This window comes from Ctenopharyngodon idella, chromosome 10 (genome assembly GCF_019924925.1).
Source record: "Ctenopharyngodon idella isolate HZGC_01 chromosome 10, HZGC01, whole genome shotgun sequence".
NCBI classification, from domain to species: domain Eukaryota; kingdom Metazoa; phylum Chordata; class Actinopteri; order Cypriniformes; family Xenocyprididae; genus Ctenopharyngodon; species Ctenopharyngodon idella.
In genome coordinates this window covers 21,079,127-21,096,085 of record NC_067229.1, presented here as the reverse complement: position 1 = coordinate 21,096,085, position 16,959 = coordinate 21,079,127, and the positions used below count along the sequence as shown (strand labels likewise).

The window sequence follows — 16,959 nt, the reverse complement described above, 5'->3', positions numbered from 1 at the left end:
TAATAGAGTGAAATGCAGATTTGAAGTGAAGTTAATGAAGATTATATTACTATGAAATGTAAACATGGAGATATTGAACTTGAGAAAAGGGAACACTTTAACGTGTTTTTATTTGTTTACTCTCTCATTCAGTCTTTGTTCTTGTTTTTATTGGAACAGATGTCAAGCAGTATGAACAACAGCTGCAGAACAGCTGAGTGTTTTATGACGTCAAAGGATAGTGTGTCTTGGAGACTGACAAAGGCATCTTTATGTGTGCATTAACGTTTATTTTAATTAGCTGATGAAAGTGAAGAGTTCTTGGTTTAACAAGTTATTAACAAGTAATCATTTAATTCTGATCAGATTTGGGTTTGGATTCCATTCTGTGTAAATTACCATTTGGACATAAATACATTTACACTTTTATCTAAAGTGACTTGCAATTGAGGAACATAAATGTGTCTTCCTCCTGAAGTAAATGTACTAAATCTCAAAGCCTTCTTGGCCAGGGCTATGTGGTTGCTAGATCATTCCAGATGATTGATAGAGTGTTCTGGGGGTTGCTAGGTGTTTGGGTTGTTGGTAGGTGGTTTGGAATTCTGGGTGATTGATAGAGTGTTCTGGGTGATTGCTTGATGTTTGGGTTGTTGGTAGGTGGTTTTTATGGAATTCTGGGTGATTGATAAAGTGTTCTGGGTGGATGCTAGGTGTTTGGGTTGTTGGTAGGTGGTTTCTAGGGCATTCTGGGTGATTGAGTGTTCTGGGGTTGCTAAGTGTTTGGGTTGTTGGTAGGTGGTTTGGAATTCTGGGTGACTGATAGAGTGTTCTGTGTGGTTGCTAGGTGTTTGGGTTGTTGGTAAGTGGTTTCTAGGGCATTCTGGGTGATTGACGGAGTGTTCCGTGTGGTTGCTAGGTGTTTGGGCTGTTGGTAGGTGATTTCTATGGAATTCTGGGTGATTGGTAGAGTGTTCTGTGTGGTTTCTATGTGTTGTTCCATGTGGTTGCTAGGTGTTTGGGTTGTTGGTTGGTGGTTTCTATGGAATTCTGGGTGATTGATAGAGTGTTCTAGGTGGTTGCTTGGTGTTTGGGTTGTTGGTAGGTGGTTTTTAGGGCATTCTGTGTGATTAATAGTGTTCTAGGTGGTTGATAGGGTGTTCTGGGTTATTAGGTGTTTTTTTTTAAGGGTGTTCAGGTTACGTGATTGTTCTGGGTTGTTGCTAGGTTGTTGTTACAGTGATTTGGGTGGTTGCTAAGGTGTTCTGGAATGTTTTAGGTGTTTTGTTTGGCCGTTTTGTGTGAATGATAGTGTGTCCTGTGTGGTTGCTTAGGTGTTCTGGGTTGTTGCTAGGACATTCAGGATTAGTAAAAGAGTTGGTTTGTTTAGGGTGTTCTGGTCAGTTACTTGATTGTTCTGGGTTGTTGCTAGGTTGTTGTTACAATGTTTTTTGGTGGTTGCTAAGGTGTTTTGTGCTGTTGCTACAGTTTTTGGGTGGTTTCTATGGTGTTTAGTTGTTGCTGTAATGTTTTGGGTGGTTGCTAAGGTATACTGGAATGTTTTTAGGTCTTTTGTTAGGGTGTTATGTGTGATTGATATGAGCTGCATCTGAAATCGAATACTTCTCTACTATATACTAGGCGAAAAACAGCATGCGAACAGAGTAGTATGTCCGAATTCATAGTATTCGAAAAACAGTAGGCGAAAAGTATCCAGATGACTTACTACTTCCGGTGAGATTCTGAAGTGTGCATACGATGGACACTTTACTATCCCATGAGGCAACAGGAGAGGATTTGTGAATGGAGTTGAAGGGACGTAACTACAGCTGGTAGGTCATGTGACAGTAATAACATGGCGAATGTAGTACGTCTGAATTCATTCATACTACACACATTCATAATATATAGAACATACTTTTTCAGCGGTCATGAAGTAAATTTAAATTCAAATATAGTACCTACTCAACAGTACGCGATTTCAGATACAGCTATGGTGTTCTGGGTTGTTGCTAGGACATTCAGGATTAGTAAAAGAGTGTTCTGGGTGGTTGCTAGGGTGTTCCAGTTGTTATGGCATTCTGGGTGATTGATAAGGTGTTCCTGACAGTTGTCAAGGTATTCTGGGTTGTTGCTAGGGTGTTCTGGGTGATTGTTATGGTGTTCTTGGTAATTGATAGGGTGTTCTGGTTAAGGTGTTGTTAGCTGGTTGTTAGGGTCTTCTGGGCAGTTACTTGGGTGCACTGGGTTGTTGATACAGTGTTTTGAGTGATTGCTAATGTGTTTGCTACAGCATTCTGGCAGGGTTTTTCCTACATTGAAAATTTTTTGGCGGTCGCCAAAACGAATTTTTGTCCCGCCAAAGCCTTATTTGATGAGAGTACCTCAGGGATGACATGTTTTTGTAGGCAAAACCTACAAAAACAGTTAGCATTTTAGGACTTCCGGTTCCATCGCCCCGAAGTCAATGGGTTTTTTGAATGGGTTTTTGCTAAATCGCCTGAAATAAGGTCTGTGGTTAACAAACCCCCTGATCTATGACATAAAACACACCAGTTATAACCCGCTTGTGATTTATTATTTTTTTTTTTTTTTAACCGTTATTGTGTCTTAAAAACGGCGGTTGCTAACAAATTGCTAAAAGGAACTACTTCCTTTGGTGGGGACTTTAGACGTCATCATGACAAACAGGACATTTGGACAGCATTTCTCATGAAAAAGTGGATAAGTATTCATACACAGTGCAGATCATAATCAGCGAACATGTTTTTAAATAAAGTTGTTTTCTAAATAAAGTTTGAGGAATCTTGGTGGTGGTGACGTTGTTCCGCGACCATGATGTGCTGTAGTCCGTTTATAGCCTACTGTTAGCTTTTTATATCTGACGACTTTATTTAGGCTTCAAAATGTATAAATGCTGTGTTAACTTGTAAAAATTATCTTGATAGACAAAACGTGTAAGTGTCATAACCCTTTGTTAAACACAGAGCTTTTTTTTGCGATTTTCCAAAAGTCTATGGGAAAAATGCATTGGCTTTCGATCGAGGGAACCCGTGCGCCGCTAACTTCTGGGTTGGCCTAAAAAACACGTCATCCCTGAGGTACTCTATTGAGAGTTGTTTATTAGTGATGCTGATGACTGCTGCGCTTGTGATAGGGCGCATGTTAACTGACGGAGAGAACGAGCAAAGAGCTCCTCCCTTGTGCGCACGAACTCTCTCGGTCTTCAAACTAAGCGCTGAATTTGCTTGCACGTAATCTAAATAAACGGGCACGACACTACAAGTTCGGAAGGCCGAATCCATGTTTTACGTGGTGCATTCGGAGAATTTTTTTCCTGAATATCCGCTGGGTGTGAATAGCGCTAAAAAGAACGTCGCCTCATCCGCACATGCAGCTGACATAAACCACAATTTTGATAAACAAAAAAAAAATCCTATCCAGTGATGAAGTGTTTTCCGTGTTGACAAATCGTTTGCGATGTCCTAATAACAGCCGCGATTCACACACGTCCGCTAATATCCGATTCATTTGAACAGATTCATTTTAATGAATCGTGAAAACAACTGATCTGTACAACACTGAACCCACGAGACGTCACTGTCTGAATCGGTGTAAGTATAACAAATCATTTACTCAGAACAACTCTGAAATGAGAACGTGAACGTAAGTGTGCTTACCCCAAGAGTGGTTAGTAAGATTTAGCCTTAATTATCCACAGTATTTTCAGGTTATTTCTATGACAATGTGTAGTAAATTAGGCCTACCTATAAAATCAGTTAGTTTAGACTGGAGTGAGGTGAAACCAGAACAAAGCTAGGTGCATTCAATTGTATATGGTAGAAAATTAGATTATTAGTTAAATTAACTTTTTAATGCTACTTTTTAATACTGATTATTAATTATTATTATTATTATTATTATTATTATATATACCAAAATAATTTTCAGGTCTAGCAAAGAAGCATCTTACGGAGCCCCGGACATGACATGCAGGAAAAAAATAGTAGGCTAAATCATGCGCACGATTTACTGTTTCGTTCCCTCGATTTATAAATCATGCGCATGATTTAAAAAATCGAGGGAATGAAATAGTAAATCGTGTGCACGATTTAGCAAATCAAGGGAACGAAATAGTAAATCGTGCGCACGTTTTAGTAAATTGAGGGAACAAATTAGTAAATCGTGCGCACAATTTAATTTTTTTTCTTGCATGTCATGTGCATCTTCTCTTACAAAGCTATGAAATCAGATTTTGTTTTTGCAAAGAAGGCAAGAAAGGATTACAGTGAGGGTGGCAGGTAGTTTATTGTCAGTATTGGGCTTGCAGATCACGTGGGGTACTTTTTACTGTTTGTGTGGATGACCATGTCTGACAGCCACCACCGAAGACCATTTTTGACCCAGGAAAAACCCTGTCTGGGTAAGGATTGATATGGTGTTATGGGTGGTTGCTAGGGTGTTGCTAAGGTGTTCTCTATTGCTAGATGTTTACAAGGTTATTAGCTGGTCGCTAAATTGTTGTGGGTAGTTGCCAGGGCATTGTTGTGTGGTTGCTAAGGTGTTCTGAGTTGTTTTTGTTGAATGAACCAGTTACGCATAGCTTTAGGTTACGTGCAAGTTACTACTGAATTAACTTAATAAAAAAGTCATTCTGTCTTGACATTACAGTGTCATCATTTACTCTATTACTGTAAATGTATGTATTATTTCTGTATAAAGTTTCAGGGTTACACTTTATTTTAAATTGTCCTTGTTTAAGTGTAACTATACTGTACATTTAATTACTGAGTAACATTAATTAACAACATGTACTTACTGTACAATGAGGAATAGAGTTTGGTTTATGGTTAGTTGCATGCAATTATGCATAATTTACTGTTATTACTAGACTAAGTACATGTAACGTGTAACAAAGGCACTGTAAAACTTACCAGTTACGGACACTATTGTGATCAGACAATGAAACCAGGATTTACATTAATTCATTATTTTATTTGATCACGTTTACTTCATATATTTTCTTAGTTTTTCTCTTCTTTCATTCTATTCCTGTCCTTTCACTATTTCTTTCCAACTGTTTCTAATACATACTTTCTTTCTTCTTCTTTTTTTTTTTTTTTAATCAGGCCATATCAAACATTTTATATCCATTCCACTGTGAGGTCTGTCTTTCAGAAATGAAATGAAATTAGACTTGCCCATATTGTATTTGGTGGCAACTCCTTCCTGCCTGTTGCATTACTGGAAAATCAGTTATCCTCTATAATGCACACATGGTCAAAGCTCCACATTATGTTTAAGTGCTCCATCTTATCTCCTCACTGATCATAATATTGCAAATAGGAAAATGTAATCCGTGTGTCTGTTCTGACCACAATCTGATCAGTTAAGACCACAGGAAATGTGGCTATTGAACTAAGAATACACCATTAGCCAATTTGAGATCAGTGGGTTAAGGGTGAAGCTCACAAAACCTGGGTTTTTAAGGGCTTTTTTTATATCAAATTAATTACATGAAATGCCAATGAATTAATTGCAATAAGTCACATGTATCAATATTTATTAAGAAAAGCCCCCAGATAAAAATAATTCAAAGACATTGCATTGATGTAGCAGACAAAAAAAAAAAAAAAAAAAATCAATAGACAATAAAATAAACTTCAAAATAGTTTAACTTGGGGAGGGGGTGGAATGGTGTTGAAGTATCTAGTGTAATAAAGTAGTGCTTCAAGCTTTCATTGTTTCATCAAATTTGTTACTACCTATGTTTATGTAAGGGTCAAAATGCATGATATTTGTGACATTTGTAGTACTTTTTTTTTATTGAATCACACCAAGTTAACATTTGACAAACAACAATCTAAATCAATTAATATATATATATAATCAAAATGACATATTAAAACAGTGGTATATTATTTAAATTAAAAATGTATACATTATTTTAGTACTTGATGAATTTATAATGATTTAAATAAATTGAAAAGAATGAGACTTTTTGGTTAAATATTTTCACAATTTAAAAAATACTTAATAAAACATTTTTTCTTTATGGAAAATGTAATTTCTTATTTGTTATTTTTACTTTTTGATATTCCTTATGCATGTTGTACTATGATACTCGATACACCTGATACTATGCTGTTGTGCATGTGCCATAGAATGAAAGAATCGTATTATGTATCTGGCATTTGAACTGTCTGAAATATGATGATGATTTATCTCTTCTTAGGCCTGTCTAGGGGTTTATCCAGAAATTTAATCATCTTTTACAGTAGTGTCTGACTAATTATGTTCTTATTCTTATTCTATTCTATATTCTTACTCTATTATTATCTGAAATAATATGATTTAAAGGGATAACAAATTACAAATTAATGCATTATCCACAAATTAAAGTGACTAAACCAGTTCTAAAGAAGACACACGTTTATTATATTCCACACCACCTTTTCACCTTCCAGGCAGCCAGTCAAATAGAAAGTGAAAAGGGGAAGCTTTCAGCAGCAGAAGCCTATCACCAGAGGAGCATCCAGCTTCCTGTAACAGCATCCAATTTTCTTATCAGGCTGTGGGCCTGTGAAACAAAGCTGAGGATTGTGGCTCCTGAGGGCCTTTCAGCCCCTGCCACAGAGTGCACATGTAACACAACACACTTCAGCAATCATCAAAACAAGTACTTTCATTATCCCACAACCCTTCAAACGCCTGGTGCTCGACTCCGGCTTTGTTACTCTTGAACCTCGACCACCCTCACTCAGAGGAAGCAGATGTATTCCAAAACATAGAAGAATGAAGGTGTTTTCAGTCATTGTTAATTGTTTTCTCTGTATCGCACATGTGACTTGATGCCGTTTTATTGTTATTGCAGCTTTGTATGTCACCCTGTTTCAGCTAGCCTGGAGAGTCATAAAACATCATATTCACTTGTAGTTTGTTTTGCATGATTGTGCTGTATAAAATAGACTTGATGGAGGAAACTAACACCGGTAACTTTGAACTACTAGATTGATGTTTGGGTCTGTATTTGGCTATTTTAAATTTTGCTTTGTGTGTTAAAATATTTTGAAGCTATTAATTGTGAATATTTTTGCACATTAAATATAATAACTTTTATATAAAAATGTCCTGTTGTCTCATATTACATAAAGTGTGTGTGTGTGTGTGTGCGCGCACAGTAAAATCCCCAGAGTTAAATCAACTCTATTCGGAGTACATATGGTCCCTCTCTAAATAGTGTTAAAGTAACACTGAAGCAGAGTTAAAGTTAATGAGATAATTAAGCAATTAATAAGGCTGTGACTGAAGTAAGTTGTAGTTCTTGTGTTTCTCTTTTCTTCAGAGATTCTTGTTAACAACAGGTGTTCATCACTAATGCGCAATCATTAATTAATTGCTTAATTATCTCATTAACTTTAACTCTGTTTCAGTGTTGTTTTAACACTATTTAGAGAGAGACCATACGTACTCTGAGTAGAGTTGTTTTAACTCTGGGGATTTTACTGTGTGTGTGTGTGTGTGTGTGTGTGTGTGTGTGTGTGCACACTCACTGGCCACTTTATTAGGTACACCTGTTCAGCTGCTCGTTAACACAAATATCTAATCAGCCAATCCCATGGAAGCAACTCAATGCATTTAGGCATGCAGACAGAGGCTGCGTCCAAAAACTGGAAAATGCTGCCTTCGGAGGACACATTTCAGGGTGTTCAGGGTGACACATTTCCAATGTTAGCTTCACTTACTGTCTCCTGAGATACCTTCATCTGATCATTTTTGAAGGCAGCATAGATGTATCCTTCGCTGTGTTTGATATCCCACAATCCTGTGCTTTACATTCTGTGACAGTTGAGCTAGAAAAATAAAGATGGCGTCCGAAAGTTGCGCTTGCTGGTCAGTTTGTGTGTAAATGTACGTTTTTTACCAACATTTTCCACTTTTGATGTCATTTCTAGTGAAAAATTACTACTGTAGTAATTAAATATTTGTTTAGTTTTCACCAAAGCTCGCGCTATTTTGCGGTAGATCATTAAACCGTTAAGCCGCCTCAGAAGTCTGTTCGAAATCAGTTTTGTGAGGTGCCTTCATGCAGAAACGCTGCCTTACAAGTCATTGCCTGATAGGGCAGTGAGGCAACAAGTCAGCTGCCTAGGTTTTTGGATACAGCCATTGTCAATATGATCTGCTGAAGTTCAAACTGAACATCAGACGAGGAAGAAAGGTGATTTAAAGGGATAGTTCACCCAAAAATGAAAATTATCCCATGATTTACTCACCATCAAGCCATCCGATAGGTGTATATGACTATCTTCTTTCAGACGAACACAATCAAAGATATATTTAAAAATATCCTTAGTCCTCCAAGGTTTATAATGGTTGTGAATGGGGGGGGGGTTAAAGTAATCCATATGACTCCAGGGGGTTAATAAAGGTCTTATGAAGTGAAGCAATGTGTTTTTAACTTTATAAATTCAAATAACTAGCTTCTGGCGATTTGCGGCGGAAGAGTATCCTTTGACCTGACGCACAACGTAATGACGAACGCGGAGGCATAGAGGATAAAGCAAAAGAGATCACCGGTCATGGATTATAAGTCTAAAATGATCATTTTTAAAGAGAAATGTCTGAGGATTTCGATATAAGAAAAGAGGAGCTTAAATTTGTTGAACAGCCCTATTTGTTTGAACCGTGAGAGGCGTCTAAGCTTACAATACTCCTACATCCTGTGTCGTACATCGCGTCAGAAGATTACTCATTTGGTGCAAGTCGACTTGCGCATTCTGCATATGGTCGTCTGCCGGAAGCTAGTTATTTGAATTTATAAAGTTGTAAATATGGATATTTTTCTCACAAAAACGCATCGCTTCGCTTCAGAAGGCCTTTATTAACCTCCTCCTACAAGTCATATGGATTACTTTTTTTTTTTTTTTTTTTTTATGGATGGATGCATTATTTTTGTCTTCAAAACGCGGCCCCTCATTCACAACCATTATAAACCTTGGAGGACTAAGGATATTTTTAAATATATCTCAGATTGTTTTCATCTGAAAGAAGATAGTCATATACACCTAGGGTGGCTTGAGGGTGAGTAAATCATGGGATAATTTTCATTTTTGGGTGAACTATCCCTTTAAGTGACTTTGAACGTGGCATGGTTGTTGGTGCCAGACGGGCTGGTCTGAGTATTTCAGAAACTGCTGATCTACTGGGATTTTCACACATTACCATCTCTAGGGTTTACAGAGAATGTTCCAAAAAAGAGAAAATATCCAGTGAGCGGCAGTTCTTTGAGAGAAAATGCCTTGTTGATGCCAGAGACTAGAAGAGAATGGCCAGACTGGTTCTAGCTAATAGAAAGGCAACAGCAGCTCAAATATCAACTCGTTACAACCGCACTCTGCAGAAGAGCATCTCTGAACGCACAACACATCCAACCATGAAGCAGAAGGGTTACAGCAGCAGAAGACACACTGGGTGCCACTCCTGTCAGCTAAGAACAGGAAACTGAGGCTACAGTTCACCAAAACTGGACAATATAAGATTGAAAAAATGTTGCCTGGCCTGTTGAGTCTCGATTTCTGCTGCGACATTCAGATAGTAGGGTCAGAATTTGGCCTTGTATCAGTGGTTCAGGCTACTGGTGGTGTAATGGTGTGAGGGATATTTTCTAGGTACACTTCGGGCCCCTTAGTACCAATTGAGCATTGTTTATATGCCACAGCCTACCTGAGAATTGTTGCTGACCCTGTCCTGTTTCTGACCACAGTGTACCATCTTCTGATGGCTATTTCTAGCACGATAACACACCATGTCACAAAGCTCAAATCATCCCAAACTGGTTTCTTGAACATGACAATGAGTTCCCTGTACTCAAATGGCCTCCACAGTCACCAGATCTCAATCCAATAGAGCAGCTTTGGGATGTGGTGGAGCAGGAGATTTGCATCATGGATGTGCAGCCGACAAATTTGCAGCAACTGTGTGAAACTATCATGTCAATATTGACCAAAATCTCTGAGGAATGTTTCCAGCACCCTGTTGAATCTATGCCATGTAGAATTAAGGCAAAAGGGGATCCAACCCAGTACTACCTCTACTTACATATATTGTAGGTTTGAAAAAGACTTTTGACTGTGCATTTTATATATTTTAAAGATATTTAAGGCAAAAGGCTTATTTTATATTCATAATGTTGTGTGAAATGTTCCTACCAGACAGTTTTCTTGTTGTTGTGTGTGTTTTCATTTTGATCAAAACTGGCAGAAGATGAGAAGTCCTACGGTGTGTCAAGTCTTTCACCAGTTGGTCTAAACATATGCACAAATCATAAAGCACAACAGCACTATGCTTCTATTTTGGGTTCATTAATCCTCTCTCTGCCTTTTGTTCTCTTATTCTACATATTGAGTTACCTGTTTTCCTCAAATTTCTCTTGCTATGAAGTGTGAGTTACAAAAGTACCTGATTTGAATAAAAGGTATGTTAAGCACACTTCTCTAGAAGAGATGAAGGTTCTAATAATAACTGGCTCGTTTGTGTATAGCATCAAAGGTCTACAATGACAATGAAGAAAATGTGAGTGCGTGTAAAACTCATGGTAAAACATGCAAAAATCTGTTTGACTTACTGAACCACATCTAGAGACTTTAGTATGGGCTCTTTTTTTGACATGGGTTGGCAACCATTAACTAAAGTGACTAATGTGTTTTATTTGGCAGTGCTTTGCTATCTAACTATCAACACGTAAACTCAGTTCTGACGACAGCACTGTTTCTCCAGCTTCCTGCATGGTGCGCTACAAAAATGGGACACAAAAACAGCACTGAAAAACAGGAATTATTTAATCTAACTTCAGCTGCATCCCACAATCTTTTCTTCCTTTCGTTCTCCCCCCATTTCCTGCTGTATTCTAGTTGACATGGTCTGTCCATGTGCATCCTGTGCTTCAGTGGGATTTTTCCTGCACCCCCCCCCACCCCACCCCACCTTTGACCTGAAAGTGGACCATATTTGGTCCATAAGTCCCTATGTTTCTGTCCCCTAAAGCAACACCTCCTTTGCCACCAGCTCTTGGCAGACGAGTGTGCCCTAGAGATTCTATTGTCCAATCTGATCTGCGGCCTCTTGGGAATGAGGAAGTCCAAAGGAAACCATCAAAGAGCAAGTTATTTGTTAATGACGGATGAAACTGGGCTTGTCTTAGCAGATCCCAAAGAAAGACTGCAGAGTTACTAGATCAGGAGATGTCAAAAGTATGGCAGTTAAAGTATGGCAGTGTCCTTTTAGCGGAAACTGTCCTGCTTACGGAACGCTGTGCTCTTTGGAACAGAATTCCTGGTGAGGTTAGACTTGTCCACAGGGGACAAGCTCTCTGGACATGTTTTTATGACTCAAGCTGAGCTCGGCATGATGGAGTACCAAACATCTGAATCCTCAGCTGTGTTGTACCTTACATTTGCAGATTTCCTGCAGGCCTTGGCATTGTGACAACCATACAGATGAAAGCTTGAAAAACGAAGCAGCTGAATCCTTCAACCTTTAGTTCAGAACATTTATGTAAAACATTTATTAATGACAGTTTATCTTTCAAAAAAAGTGTTATACTAAGAATGGAATCACACTAGGGCTTTTCACCCTGCACTCAATACCAGGTTATCATGGTTCTAAACCCCATTTTTAACCCCGGGTAAAGGAACTTTTCACACTTCTGCTCCAGAGCAGGGTTAGCTTCGCTTTTGCAGTGTTAACCCCGCATTGTGGTGCCAAACTTGTATAGTGAGGTGTTAAAATATCATTACTAGATGCTTAGTAACCGACAACGCGTGCCTCATATTCAAGTGTTTTGGACAGTGAAGGAAACACAGCAGGTTGTATAAACAGTACTGTCAGCGTTATATGCGAAACAATGTCAAATGGTGACAAAAAGCCTGATAATTGGAGTGAAGAAGAAATCGTTTCATTCTTAGCTTTATAGTCCGCAAAGTGCAGGTTACACTTGATAGTACTGTCGGCAATATATAATATGAGTATTCACAATGCCCAGTGCCTTTACGTAAAAATATCGCATGCAGCATTTGTCCAATCAGTGGCACTGACACCACAAATAATGACGTTAACCCAGGGTTTAGAAACATATGGTGCGAAATGGCAGCTTATGAATAGAGGGTATGCATGTGACATAACCATCGGCCGGAGTGACTGCGGTTACGCCCACTGAGTGGCAAAAAGACTGAATGGCAGCATTGGTTTTCAGTGTGAACAGTGTTGGGGAAAGTAATGCATTACAATATTGCGTTACTCTCTAAAAAAGTAAAAAATTGCGTTATTTAGTTACTTTTCATGAAAAGTAATGCGTTACATTACTTTGCGTTACTTTTTCTCACCTGGGCTGGGCTTGCTTGTTTGTTTGTTTTTTAATAACAACAAAAAAAGGTTCTATTTTTGGCCAATGTACAGGCTCTTTCACACCAAAAGTGAAAAAAATAAGCCTCAGGCTGAAGGAAATGCATATTTACACCTGTTCAGTAGAAGGCGCAGCTCAAATAAACCTTTCAGATGTGCTGCCATTCTGGATTAAAGAAGAATAGGAGACAGGAGAAGGAAGTTCAACACTCTTATTTCTAAATCTAATCTAAAGTAATTTTTGCCTATTAGTATGATTGAAATGGATCATTGAAGGTCAGCAGCAAAGACATTGGTTAATAAAGTGAGATTAAATACATAAAGTATATTTGTGTAATTTAATATATTAAATTGTTACAGGTTAGCGTAAAATTCAGAGTTTGTATGTCACCGTTTATTAATTTTGTGGAATATTAAATGTTTTCGTGCAAGTGAGATGAGTAAATGCATGTTCACATTTAGTCTAGAATTACAATAACCATCATGTTCACGCAGCGCACACAACACCTCTGCACTTTATTTCTCTCAACATGGGGACAGGAGAGCTGTCAGTCAATAAATGTGAAAACGTCTCAGGTTACGTATGTAACCATAGTTCCCTGAGAACCAGGGAACGAGACTCTGCGTTGAACACGCAATGGGGAACGTCACACGTGACTCGGTGTCTGAAAGCCAACTATCCAACAATCCCTATTGGCCAGCGACAGCCTATGACGTAATATGGCGTGACCCAGAAGTATAAAGGCGCGCCTGGAGAAACAGTCAGTATCTATCGTCTTAAGGGACTGTTCTGCAGGCAGGCAACCCAAAGCATGGCAAGGAAACGCAGAGTCTCGTTCCCTGGTTCTCAGGGAACTATGGTTACATATATAACCTGAGACATTCCCTTTCGAAAGGGAACTTCAACTCTGCGTTGAACACGCAATGGGGAACGATATACCCACGCCGCCATGCTCGAGGAGAGTGCATGCCAAATAATATGGCTGACAAACGTTGAGCAGTTTCGAAGGAAACGCTTAGCAACTCACCCTCGGGTTACACCAGGCTGTCAGTGACAGCATTCCCTTTGGCCAACAGCCCAAGCTGAGCCTCAAGAAGGCCTTCCGCAGAAGGCCTACCAAGGCCGCTAAAGGCATCTGGAACCAACTTTTCCGAAGAGAAAGTGGTCCCTTTAAGGGAATGTGGCCAGAGAACCGAAAGGAACCCCGGCCAGTCACTAGAGGGGAACGAAGTCACCCCCAGTGCCACCAGGGAGGCCGACCTGGTCTGTCATAGGACAAACTTAGTCTTGGCCAACCCTGTCTGAATACAGAATCTCCATAACGCATTCTTCATAGAAGAGAGCAGGTAAGAGTGACTGCAGAAAGGCAGGAGCAACTCAGACCCACGCGTGGAGATGGGCATCCTGGAGAGCAGAACTCAGCTGAGTGCTATGAACCCTCGTATTGAGGGGAGTATAATCCACTCATCCTAGGATCTACTCAGCGCTTAATTAATATACTGAGGAGGCTGTGCGCTAAAAAACCTGTTCATACAGGGAAGCACAAACCAGCCTAGGGCTGAATCTTAGGAGGAGGCCTGAATAAGGCCTACCACCATGATCAGCTTAGGGAGCTAAGCACTATTACGTACATAACCCAAAGGGGAAGTACAAAGCTCACCTAACAGGTAGACCATGCAATGGGCACATACTCATGGAGGCCGAAGAGGGGCCTACAGCATGATAGTAGCTATATGTGAAACAGAAGTATATTCAGAAAGGGGCCTGGAGGGGCCACCCTGAACACCTGTCTTGTCTGGGGCCGACAGACAACTTCAAAGGCAGCATAAGAGGCTGCAAAGTGCCCGCATGACAATCCACCTTACACAATCCAACGAGCAGTGTACTCCGTAAAAGCACCTTTTACTCTTTAAAGCATGAGGAGTACAGCGTACGCCAGCATGTATTAAGGAAGGCCTGGACGGGCCTATAACCTTAACCGACACGTGGCATCAGCTCATGGCAGTGTTTTAGGCACCAAGACCGATAAATAACCGAACCATAGGAGGTTAGATTTATCACTTGGGCCTCTGGCCAACCAGAAGTGTATACAGATAATTCTCAAAGAGAAATATACACAAACATACACCAGTGTGGCCTAGCAACCTCTAAGACATACGGCGTAAGTCTAGTGGCCATTTCTAGGAGCACAATAGATCCACCCTAGGCTCTAGGTGGCTATTCAGCTCAACTAGAGTAGGAATCAGACTCAGGGAGGCAGATGTAGTTTAAACCAAACCTCAGTAAGGTTTCACAACAACATTCACCCTGAGGGGCCAGCCACTCAAAAGTACTCAGTAAAAGCACCCTATTACTCTCACAGCGAAAGGAGTACATAACTGAACTCCACATGCTACACCGGAGGCCGAAGTAGGCCTACCTTAGTAAACACGTGGCATCAGCAAGTGACTACCATAACCATACCAACCAGTAGGCCATGTATTCAGAGATTCTTCCAAAGAGGGAATACATAAAACGCTGCCATACATCGTGAACAGGCCTGTTTAGGGCCTATCCGTCAGCGATGGGGCGTGGCCGATGGTGGTATGGCTTCTCAGGCATCCTGCCAGCAAGTCAGCTAAAAAGGACCATTTCAGCAGCAAGCAGCGTTCAGCCTGTTTGCAGAATAAAAACACAAACTGTGCCAACATGTAAACTAAAAGGAGGCCTTATTAGGGCCTACCCCAGTAAACACATGGCATCAGCCAGTCCAGGACCATACCAACCAACCGGCCATGCATTCAGTGGAAAACCTTTCACGCATAATACTGAGAGAAGGAATGCATATTACGCCATCATACTCCACGAGAGGCCTGCTTAAAGCCTACTCAACAGAGGTGGGGTGTGGCCGATGGTGGTATTGGATTCACAAGCATCCTGCCAGCATGTCAGCTAAAAAGGAGGCCTTATGGGGCCTCCAAGTTCAGCAACAAGTGGCATTCAGCCCGTTTGTCCATAAACTGTGCCAATATGTAAACTAAAAAGAAGCCTTGTTAGGGCCTTCCCTAGTAAACACGTGGCATCAGCCAGTCCAAGACCATATCAACCATCAGGCCATGCATTCAGTGGAAAACCTTTCATGCACTACTGAGAGAAGGAATGCATATTATGCCGCCATACTCCACGAGAGACCTGCTTAAGGCCTACTCAACAGAGGTGGGGTGTGGCCGATGGTGGTATGGGTTCTCGGATTCCCAGGCATCCTGCCAACAAGTCAGCTAAAAAAGGAGGCCTTGTGGGGCCTACAATCTCAGCAACAAGTGGCGTTCAGCCTGTTTGCAGAATAAACACAAACTGTGCCAACATGTGAACTAGAAAGGAGGCCTGTTAGGGCCTACCGTTCCAATGACACGTGGCTTCAGCTCGTGAAATAAAGGGAACCAAACTACAGGGAACCAGCTCTAACCCAACAATAGCTGTGGGAAGCTAACTGCAACCTCAGCTAGGCTACACATTCCAACAGACAATGTACCCTAAATCATATGTGACTAAAGGGAACCAAACAATGCCAACATGGTCTGAGGGAGGCCTAAAATGGCCTACTGCCTCAAACGGACACGTAGCAAGAAACCTGTGGCAGTGTAAACTATGTGAGCAAACTATGATCAGCTAACAGCACTTAACTAACTAGAAGGAGGCTAATTAACCATAAGAGCCTACAATCAAAGATATATGCAATATAGCTGTTAACAAGATCACAAAAAGGGAGCTAATAGAAACCAGCTTTTCTCAAAAAGTGGTTCTGTACTACCCTGAGTATGCAATCCAACAGGTGATGCACTCAGTAACACCAATAAACCTACTAATGGGGAATATTAGGTCACCAGTGTCTCCAATAGCGGCTACATGAAAAAGCCTGCTATTATGAGAACAGGTGCTAACCTGTGGCAGCATAAGTAAGCTCATACAATGTAGGGCAAAAGGGCAAAAGTCTAGAACTTCAAAGCAAACAACGCTTTGATGTATATGCTATTTTCACAGAGGAAAATAATTTTCTCCATACAGATTCTCAAATCTGTACTGAGCCATAGAGGATGGATTCTAAACACTAGCAACGTCAACTCAAACTTGATTAAAGAAAACAAGTAGCTCAGAGGAAAAAACACATTTTCCATAGCATAAAAGTTCTAGAAAGTGGGGCCTAGCACACACAGCATGACTTATCTACACAAAGATAAGGGCCTACCACCTGAGATAACAGCATCAGGAAGTCTAAAAACAGTCTACAACCTAGCTGTTAAACTCAACAATTGCACCTACATAGCAAGGGGATAATGGGCATACGGCCTAACAACTCCCTCGGGAGGAGGCCAGAACTAGGAATTATACAACCTGACAAGGGAAGTATACATAAGGTTATATGTAAATAACACACCAAACCTAGCTCTAGCCTGGCCGCTAGGCTACGGGCCTTCTTACAGGGCCACAAGCCTAGTGACACCTGGGCTTCACCTCCAAATCTCATGGATAAGAGAAAGAAAGCAAAGCTCACAAGCAAACAATGTCAGGCGGCGATTAAGGCTGACCTAAACATACATAAT

General features: G+C 40.3%; 1 protein-coding gene across 3 annotated transcripts in view; it reads left to right on the top strand.

The window, feature by feature from the left end:
- The window catches only part of LOC127521415 (lisH domain-containing protein ARMC9), a 44,813-nt gene extending 37,710 nt beyond the window's left edge, over positions 1–7,103 (top strand). For all 3 annotated transcript variants that reach the window (XM_051910665.1, XM_051910664.1, XM_051910666.1), the window contains one exon: positions 6,444–7,103. In XM_051910665.1, the coding sequence (XP_051766625.1) occupies positions 6,444–6,466 (23 nt within the window). In that variant the 3' untranslated portion in view covers positions 6,467–7,103. The remainder of the gene's footprint in view (positions 1–6,443) is intronic.
- The last annotated feature ends 9,856 nt before the right edge of the window (positions 7,104–16,959 follow it).